We start from the raw sequence: 10,823 nt of genomic DNA, 5'->3' as shown, positions 1-10,823 counted from the left end.
TGCAGAGCACTGCAAACCTTTATGGTTCGAATTAGGACTGACTGACTGTCACTGTTAGAATTAGAACGGAGGACTTGCAAACGATGCAGCCAAGCAGTATACATAGTTCACACAACCAAGCAGATTTTTTCTATAACTAACCAAGCAGTTGATGCCTTGCTACACGTGTGCTATCTACAAAACACCTCTCTATATCTGCTCAGTGCTCAAAGTATATAAAAAGAGATTTAGTTAACGAAGATTTGCCCAGAGATTTTTCGGGAAAGAAAAGCTGTGCGCAGAGCTTGGCACACAAATGATAAAGCCATGACTGGTAGGCTCACGACTGAAAGCTGAGTTCAGAAACATTGACTAAAACCCTTGCCTATACATCCTCAGAAACATTGACTGAAACCCTTTGCCTATACGTCCGTGGAGGACAGAGTAATAAACTATCTATATTTTGCTCCTGTGTTTTCTAGTGGTGGAACATTTGCTCTCAGTAGCACTAGCACCTAACAGAGATGAAGATGACAATACAACCAATGAAACTGTGCAAAATGTTTCAAGCATTTTTTCTCCACGTATGCTTCCACCCATTTGAAAGTTCTGAAACAAGAAATTCCAACTCAAACCATTTCAAGTCAGCTGAACTCATCAAAACAAAAACAACAAGTTCCTCATCCCATTGTATCTGATCTGAAGCAGCAATACTTGATTTCTGAAGAGAGACACTGTTGTATCGTTGTTAGAGGACTTGCTCTCGTATTCCTCTACGGTGCATCAACATTTGGGTGCCGCAACACCGAAGCCGCTGAATTTCAAGGGAACAAGTAAAATCTTTGGATCAGTTAGGCACTAGGTAGTATATATTGGTGCAACAAGTGTTGCAACAGTTAAGATATGCAGTAACAAGATCAGCATATTGGTTGACAGCTACAAAAACTGAAATTTCTGGATAGTGAATGCAAATGTTAGAACTGAGTTTTCTGAACTGGACAGTTAAAATTCAGTAACACGATGGATCAGCGTAAACGAATCCAATAATTTCTGTATTCAGATAAAAAGATAGAAACCCCAAGAGAAACTATAAATGTGTAAATAAATACAACAAAACCTGAAACTATTTCCATCAATCTGCTCTCCTTACTTATAGCGATTCAGTTTAGTCCTAACCAAACAAAATTTCTCAAAATCTGAATTAAAGCACACATTAAGCAAGTCACAGTTTCCACTGTCATCAGTATAATGCTATGATCTACTGAACATCTAACTTGCAGCAAAAAGTTTACAGATTCCTCAATCCTCACAAGTAATTCAAAACTACAGAACAGGAATGAGCATATGAGCAATGGTACACAATATTAAAGCTAGTGTATACTCCTACTGTCATCGTCTGATCAATTCAACACCTATCATGAGATAACAAGCAAGTGCTACACAGACTACTGAAAAATATGCAAAGCTCACCTGGTGACATGGTGGTGAGGACAATGATCTCCATCGCCTGCTGGTTGGAAGGCAGGTCGATGGCCAAAGGGGTCAGCCGCCCATGGGAGCCGGCCCGCACGCACAGCATGATGCGGTGGGACTGTTCGCGCAGCTGGTTCGCCAGGTCGCCCGTCAGTTGGCACAAGGACCTGCCGCTGAATTCGTATGTTCTCCTAGCGAGCGGATCGAAGTTCCCGTGATCATCTGCCCTCATGTATACGATCGTCCGCCACAACACAACTCCAATGGGAAGCTGTTGCAATGGAACCAAAACAAGCAGACAATGCTGGTATTCAATGAACAAATCTGAACACATGCCGCAAAGAAACAAAATGTTCAGAGCGAACCAAATGCAGGGAGCAAGAATTCAAGAACCCGGACAGAACTAGTTCTGAACAAATGTAGTAGTGATCTTGGCACAAAATGTACAAAGAACTGCATCAACATCAGGCAGAATTCAGTAACAGACATCTTCAAATCTGGCCAAATTTAGCAAGAATTGTGTTGTGCCAAGGGAAGGGGAATACTATCATCAAGTTTCGGTGGTTCGAGGCCTTCATGCATGTAAACTGAATAAAAGATTCACAGAATCGACAGATTCCAAGAAAGCTACGCAAATCAACGCGATGAGTTGCAATGGGAGGGGGACGGCGTGCTCACCGGAGTTACGGCTGGCAGTGGCGGCGGCTTCGGTCTCAGGGGGATGGCCTCGACCACCCAATGCATCATCGAGCCGGCATTGTCGATGTCGACGAAGACGCGGCTGTTCAAGAGTGGGTTCCAGGGGGCGGCGCGGAGGAGACGGTTCGAGACGTGGAGCATGAGGACGTCGCCGCCTTCGTCGTCCACCCAGACGGCCTCCCAGAGCACGTCGTCCTGCTCTGGGCTCTCGTACACGCCCTGGACGGCGTGGTGGCCGACGTAGACCAGCGACACCTGGTCCGGCGAGAGCGCGAGGTACCGGCCGTAGGCGGCGCTGTGGAGGAGGACGTATTCCTTGCCGACGTCGCGCAGGACCCGGTGCACCTGCCACGCCGTGTTCAGGGAGGCGCGGTGCAGGCTCAGGGAGACGTACACGCCGTCCTCGTCGGCGTGGAGGTACGTGCCGTGCTTGCGGTTCCGCAGCCGCAGGTGCATCCCGTCGGGGAAGAACTCCATCGCCGGGAGGGGCGCGTGGAGGCGGGCGTCGGCTAGGGAGTGGGGTTTCTTGGTTTCTTGGCGCTGTTGTGAGGACGAGGAGGGCAGGTGTTCGTTGCGACGGTTACGTTTGGGCGACGAGGCGGGCCGGGGAATTTGAAGGCCAATAGGCCATGGTCTCTGTTGCGGTGGTGCCTGGAGCACTCGCAAGCGTAGGTCGGTGGCCGGATGCCACCTGTCCACTGGCAGGTGGGGCCAGTCAGGGTAATTACACTGGCTTCTGGGGCCAATGGCTAATTATTTATTTGTAACAATAATTTCATTTAAACAAATTATTTGTAATACACAATGGACGGCTCTAGCATTCTGGGTTTAGAGACTAAATTTTCTGTTAATCTGAAAAAGAAAAATATGCAGCCAAAGAGATAGCAGTGAAGTAGCGGGCCATTTCAACTGCCAACTAGGCCGGGAGAAAACCCAACCAACCCAAACGGACATGTGACGATCAGTTTACCATTTTTAGAAGCAATTCTGGGTTTTGGAAAACATTCTCGTGAATCACCATTCGTCAAATCGTCCACACATGCACTTCTTTGTGGAAAGGTATCTAGAAAAGGTCATGGTGACCAAGCCGGCTGAGGGGAGTAGCAGGGGCGGACTGCCAGTGTCGTCGTCGAGATGGCTACCCCACCACCTGGTCTTGCAAAAATAAATGTTGATGCAGCAATGGCAAAGGCCTTTGATCTTTCTGCCGCAACTGCAGTAGCGAGAGATGAAGTTGGAAATTTTTTGGGAGCATCAGTGATAGTGTTGGAAGGCATAACCAGTCCGGAAGTAGTGGAAACGATAGCATCGGACTGCTACTACACAAGTTTAGGGTGGCTTGCGACTGTATCAACGCAGTAAAAAATATCCATGGAGAGGGAATATAGGGGCCAATAGTGAAGGACATCAAGACAAGGAGAGCAACCTTCCCCATGTGGAGTTCGTCCATGAACGAAGGAATTCGAACGTGGATGCGCATAGATTAGCTAGGAGCTATGTATCCATGTCTCTTGGTAGACATGTCTGGTTTTTGTCGCCATCCGATGGTGTTTGTAATTCAATTATGAGCTAATAAAAGAAGCATTCTGGTTGATTCAAACGAGACAACGGTGTGCTTTTTTTTAAGTCCATTTTTAGCTATTCAACTATTCAACTACAACTATTAGAGTTCTTTTTTTTGTCATAATACAACTTTAAAAAACCCACCAAACTATTAATATTAAAATATTTTGGCCATCTAGCTAGTTTCCAAGGTAGTGTTGTATTTTTTCTAAAAATAATGCAAGCATGTTTATTTCCTAAAAGTAAATAATTAATTATTTTAGAGATATGAAACTGGTATTGAACTTTTTTCTAAAAAGACAATCCATAAGTTTGTGCTCTACTTGGAGTTATTGGTATTTTTATTGATTCATATTCCTAGTGTCTTATTACTTTTAGTCATGTTCATTTTTTATTTAAATCATCGTTTTGCACTACATTATATCCGGGATTGAAGTAGAGAATTCATAGCAAACTATGAGTATAAACAAAAGATATGTAAGACGACACCAACTTTGTAGGTGCCATGCTCTATCAAATATAGATCATATTTAGCAATTTCAACTATTATGGAATCGCCAGCTCTCAAGAAAAATAATTGGTCAAATTTAAGGCCAACATATTTTGAACTATATTTGATTATGCATTCTCTTGGTTGATCACTAGTCTTGATCGATCTCTATTCTCTAGTCTCTAGGTTTATAATAGCACAAAGTTATAATTTAAATAAATAACTGATATGACTACCAGCAATAAAACACTAGGAACAATTATAGATAATTTCCACATACATCCAAATCTAGCACCAATAGGCACATTTTTATTTTAAGAAAAGTTGTGGTGGTTTCATTTTTTTCTAATTTTAGATGAATTAGTTATGAGTTTTTAGAAAATAAAATAACTTTTATCATTTTCAAAAAATACAAACCATCTCTGAAACTAGTTAGGTGGACAAATTTATCTGGTATTGACAACTCAGTGGTAAAAAATTTCTAGTATTATAGTTACACGACAAAAATAAATTAAGACTGGTTGGAATGTGAAAATAAACCCTTTTTGTTTTAGCACTCTGCACTGAACCCACAATTAACTTTGGTGTATGTGCATGTCATGTGTTTCCTGTTTTTTATGTACATTCATTTATTAACGTCCACGTGCAATTAGATTTAACTTTTTATTGAATAATTCATTGAAACGTTATAGCATTTGATTCAAGGTTAGCAATGTTGCACTAATTGCACTTTGGGTTAAAACCAATGCTCTGTTCCTAGTCTTCCAATATAGTTTACTAAACAATGTTCCGGTAATTTATCACATGTGTTGTTGTCAGCGACCGATTCTTCAAACTTCTGTTAGCTAGCGTAGGATCTGCTCCTCCTCTTGTAACTCAACTGTGTAACTGCTAGTCGCTAGTCTTCAGCTAAGCCGTGCATGCAGGTTAGTTAGAATTGATCGGCAAGATGTATAAGTACATGTACACTGAACATCGAATGAACTGAGCGTTCTATTCTCTTACATGGTATCAGCTATCTCTCGATCCCACCTCCCACCCACTGCTTCCGTCTTACAGTTGTGTTTGTTGAAAGCTAAAGTTCCATATTTTAACAGTGTCCTACTAGCTCCTCACTGATTACACAGGTTCATACTTAAATCTACAAGCCACCTTGCGCTTCTGCTCATATAAATAAAACTGAAAGAAAAGGAAGAGGCATTTCCGATGTATCGTCAACTGTCGAGCAGTCGAACAGGTTCTGCACTTCTGTGCAGAGCTTCATCACACAAACGATACAACAGTGATTTTCAGCTCATGACTAAAAAGGCTAAGTTCAGAAAAGTTAGGTTTAAACCATTCAGTAAAGACGGTAACTACAACCCTTGATTTGATACTGTACAAAGTCGTTCAGGCACTATTTTCACACAATGCATCCAGCAATTTTCAAGTTCTGAAACTTCAAGGCCAATTCAAAACGCTTACAGTCAGCAGAGCATGAGCTCTACTAGTACCAAAAACAGGACTTGCTGAGTATTCGTTTTCTGAAGCTTTCAGAGCAGAAAAGCACAACCAGTTCTTGTCTCGTTGTATCTGAAGCACTATACCTCTATGCAGCATCAACATTTCGGTACACTAACGCCTGAGCAGCTGAATTACAAGGGAACAAGTAAAAATAGTGAAACATTTAGGCGCTAGGAAGCAAGTATTGGTGATGCGATTGTTGCGTCAGTTCAAAAGAAGACATTTAAAAGAAAACAGAAATTTCTGTTCGTTCAAAAAAGAACTGAAATTTCTGGACAGTGAGTCAAAATAGTGGCACAATGTTCTGAACTGACGGGGTAACAATGAATCTAGTTATTTCAACATTCCCACTACTTTTAGCATCGACAAAAAGACTGATATGCAAGAGAAGCTGTAAACACAACAAAAACATGAAAATAATTCTAACAATATACCTCTGCTTATCAGTAGCTTGTTTCAGATTAATCCTAACCATTTTCTGAAACATGTTATTGTAGGAACCCAAAACCATACAGATGTTGGAAACTACATTACTAAAACAACAAAAAGAACCCAAAAACTCAAGAAGAGGGTACTGGATGCAGCAACTAGCCAAATATATACATTCAAAATCAAAACTAAAGAAACTCTCTGCACATCTGAGCTTAAGTACATGCTACTATGCTGGCAAGTTATAGTTACAGGTTTTACAGTTACAGTTACAAGTTCACTGATCTATCACAGCAAAGTGCCAAAGTCCAAACAACAGAACTGCAGACCTCATCAGTATTCAAGTTAGTAAATGTACTCTTATCAGTTTGATCAACTGAACACCTTTCATGAGAAGAGTAACAAGTGCTGCAGAGATTACAGAAAAACAAAAACCAGCAAGTTCTTACCTGGCGATCCGGTGGTGAGGACGACGATGTTCATGGTCTTCTCATTGGAAGGCAGGTCGATGACCAGAGGAGTCAGCCGCCCGTTTGAGCCGGCCCACGCACACAGCGTGATGCTTAAGACGTTGTTCGCTTCACCCAGTTCGGCTGCTAAATCTCTCCTCAGGTTGAACACGGACTGGCCTTTGAACTGTAATAACATTCTCCATTGGAGCGGATTGAAGTCCCCTTGATCGTCCGCCCGCACGTAGAGGATTGTCCGCCGAAGCACCGCTTGAGGCGCTTGTGGCTGGACGCCCCGGCGCCGGCGGCGGATCGGGCCACCGACGACCGGTGGAGGCTGTTGCAGTGGAGCAAAGCACTGGTGTTTAGGAAACCAAAACAAGCAGACTACACTGGCAACTCAGGGAGCATCGGTACCAGTAGAGTGTGTTGCAATGGAGCAGAACGCTAGTGTTTGGGAAACCGAAACAAGCAGACAACACTGGGAATGGGAGGTCTAAATACACATTGTGATGAGAACAAAATGTTCAGACCTAGGTATCCAGTCCTTTTATTATGTGGCAAGAAAATACAACCATGCATGGCTCAAATTATTCAGAAAACAAGTCGTGAGAAAGAATTCCAATTATATATATATATATAAAACTCTCGGTAACCCACTGAACTAACGCAGGTCAAGGAATAACAGGAACAAATTGATGCAGCTGTCAGCATTTTTCTATACTGTTAGGAACATCCCAAGACGTCTAGTAAAATAATTTCTAGAATAGACAATAAGTTTTGGATAGCTGGTGGTACGAAATGGGAAGACAACAAAGACTATCTGATATTCTGAATTTCTGATCAAGAACTGTTCCCTAAAGCGAACCAAAAGCATAGCAGCAAGAATTCAAGAGCCCAGAACCTCTGCTCCCCCAAGAAAACTTTTGAGCAAAAGAAATAGTGATCTTAGCCCAAATTGTACGAAGAACTGCATCAAAGATTCAGTAACTAATAGTCACAGTAACAGAGAGAAAAATCCCATCATTAAGCAAGTTTGAATGGGATGTCGTCGGACAAATTCCAAGAACCCTTCTAGGCCCAGACCAACGCGAGGAGTTCGAAGCGGAGGGGACGGCGAGCTCACCGGAATCGGATCTGGTGGAACTGGAAGCTCAGGCGGGAGCTGTCTTGGGGGGGATAGCCTCGACCACCCAATGCATTGGCGTGCCCTCGTTGTCGTGGCACCAGTCGCCGAACCTGCGGTTGCTGATGATGATGTCGTCGGATCCATCCTCCGCCCTGCGGGCCTGAAACAGGACGCTCACCTGCTCCGAATCGTAGGTGCACTGGACGAGGTAGTAAGACTCGTCGTCCTCGTCCTCTATTTGGGTGAGGTACCGGCCGTAGGAGGCGCTGTGGAAGAGCACGTAGTCGGTGCCGTCGCGCACCAGGCGGTGCACCGCCCACGCTCCGTGCAGCGCCCCACGGTTCGCGCTAAAGGCGATGCCCTCCCCGTCCTCTCTGGCGTAAAGGTACGCTTCGTACTCGCGGATCCACAGCCACACGTGCGTCCGGTCGGTGAAGGCCTCCATCGCCGGCGCTGGTTCTTTTGCTGTGAGGGCGGGGGCTTGGGTTGCTTGGCGTTGGCGCTGTTGCGTTGCGAGGGGAAACGGAGAAGAAGAAGAACAAGAAGAGGGAGAGGAGTTTGTTGCGGCAGTTACGTTTGGGCACCGAGGCGGGGCGGGGAATTTCAAGGCGACGGGCCTTCTTCTGCTGGGCTGGGCTGGGCTCTGGTGGAATCACAAGCGTAGGTCGGTTGCTGGATAGGCCAGCTGTCCACTGGCAGGTGGGGTCAGTCAGGGCCGGGAGACGAGTCAGTTCTGCCAGGCTGCAGCCACTGGCATGTGGGTCCACAGAAGTTGGAGAAGGGTCTTTTTCAAGTTCAGCCAGAGGTTCAGACTGCAGAGCAAGAAAGGGGTGGCATGCGATCATTAGTATCGTTCGATATGTTGGTCTCAAGTATAAGAACACAAACTACACAAGCCTCTAGTATTCTGGTTCAGAGTTGGGACTGTCTCCCATTAAGGACCTGTGCAAAGAAAAACCTTCATGGTTCATGCCATGGTCATGGACGCATAGATCGCCTCTGCGCTTATACTCACTCAAAGCGAAAGATTAGAGGAGAGACCAGAACGACGGCTGCCGCTAATTTGAAGTAAAAGATCTCCTTGGTAGTCTGGTAGACCATTGTTGACGCTGCACATGTGCATAGTGTTCATTTCTTTATTGACTGCTCACAAAGATGAAACCATGTTTTTTTTTAGAGTGCTCTGAAAACTAAGTTCAGAAACATTAACTGTAATATTTGATACAATAGGATTCAGGAGCAAAAGTTATTCAGATTTGGAGGTTTTATTTCATCACATAAATGAAAGAACCCTTTCCTGCACATCCAGGGAGCAAGATACAGAGTGAACTACCAACATTTACTTCGTTTCTTTCAGAAGGGAACATATTCTTGTTATCACCTACAGATTTGATGATGGCAATTACAACCAATGAAACTGTACAAAATCGTTCAAGCACTTTTCCCCCACAGTGCTTCACTCATTTGTAGTACTTAAACTAAAAGATTCAAACCACAAGTGGAGTTCCTGAGTTTTCTGAAACTATCACTATGGGAACAAAAGAAGTTCAGCCAGTTCTCATCCCATTGTATCCGTAGCAGCAATAGCTGGATCCTGAAGAGATGAACCGTGATGTTGTTGTTAGAAGTCCTGCTTTTGTATTCCTCTACTGTGCATCCACATCTGGGTGACGCAATGCCAAAGCCGCTGCATTCAGAAGGGAAAATGTTAAAACGGTGACATATAATTCTAAATAAGGCATCGAGTGACAAGTGAAGAAACTGAAATTTCTAAACAGTGAATCAAAGTATTGGCACAACTGAATTTCCTGAAGTTACGAGGTGGTTAATGAATCCTTGTTGTATTTGGTATATACTGTTACAATTTGCGATAAAGACTGAGATCCCAGGAGAATCTGTAAATAACGGCAAAATCTGAATTTGTGTCTATCAATGTCCCTAAACTTATCTATTGCTTGTTTCATATTAGCCCTAGCTCCTAACCAAATAATACCATTTTTTCAGACAGATGTATGTGCACGCACAAAGGACCCAAATACCCAAATAGTGAGTCTCTGAACATGCAGCAATCATTTGTTCAAAACTATACTTCAGAGTCTCTATAGTACACAATAGACAAGCTACATTTTCTAATCCCATCAGTATAAATAATACTATGATCTCTTACAGCAAAGTTCTAAAATACAGAACTGCAATTAAAATTGGTTGACATGCAGTAACAAGATCAGCATACTGCTTATTGGTTGAGAAGGAAAAACTGAAATTTCTGGACACTGAATGGAAATGCCACAACTGAATTTTCTGAAATGAACAGTTAAGATTTAGTAACAATACAAGATGGATCAGCATAAGGGAATCCAATAATTCCTATATTCGGAGAAAAGACTGAAATCCCAAGAGAAGCTATAAAAGAGTAAATTCAATAGAGCCTGAAATTATTTCCATCAGTATGCTCTCCGTATTTATAGTGCTTCAGATTAGCACTGACCAAACAAGCTATACTTATTTTCCTCAAACACATGTCAGCACACCATCCACATGACCAAAATGAGAGCCCCAAAACCCAAGAAGAGTGTATTATAATTCAGAGAATATAAAATAAGACTACATAGAGTCTCCGAACATCTCAGCTACAGCACAAAGTAGGCAAGTTCCAGTTCCAGTGTCATCAGATCTATTAAACAACTGACTTGCAGCAACAAGTTTACTGATCCCTCACAACTAACTCAAAACTACAGAACAGGAAAAGGAGTGAGCATATGAGCAATGGTATACACTAAAATTATTAAAGCTAGTGTGTATACTAGCATCGTTTGATCAACTGAACACCAATCATGAGATGTGAATCACATAACAAGCAAGTGCTACGCAGAGTGCTGAGAAAACCTGGTGACATGGTGGTGAGGACAATGATCTCCATGGCGTGCCGATTGGAAGGCAGGTCCATGACCAGAGGGGTCAGGTCAGCCGCCCTTGGGAGCCAGCGCGCACGCATAGCGTGATGCGGTGGATCCGTTCGTTGAGCTGCCTCGCCAGGTGCCCAGACAAGGACCTGCCGTAGAATTCGTAGCTTCTCCTGAAGAGCGGGTTGAAGTTGCCGTGATCATCT

At 43.5% G+C, this 10,823-nt stretch overlaps 1 protein-coding gene across 1 annotated transcript; it reads right to left on the bottom strand.

Annotated features, from left to right (window-relative positions):
* Positions 1 to 1,285: 1,285 nt before the first annotated feature.
* LOC136523513 (uncharacterized) lies at positions 1,286 to 2,628 on the bottom strand. The gene is made up of 3 exons (XM_066517175.1): positions 2,131 to 2,628; positions 1,450 to 1,723; positions 1,286 to 1,302 (listed from the first exon to the last, which is right to left on the bottom strand). Exons 1-3 carry the CDS (start codon positions 2,626 to 2,628, stop codon positions 1,286 to 1,288), a joined length of 789 nt encoding a protein of 262 aa, XP_066373272.1.
* Positions 2,629 to 10,823: the final 8,195 nt, after the last annotated feature.

This window comes from Miscanthus floridulus, chromosome 18, assembly GCF_019320115.1.
Source record: "Miscanthus floridulus cultivar M001 chromosome 18, ASM1932011v1, whole genome shotgun sequence".
In the NCBI taxonomy this organism is placed as follows: domain Eukaryota; kingdom Viridiplantae; phylum Streptophyta; class Magnoliopsida; order Poales; family Poaceae; genus Miscanthus; species Miscanthus floridulus.
This window is presented reverse-complemented; position numbering and strand designations above follow the sequence as displayed.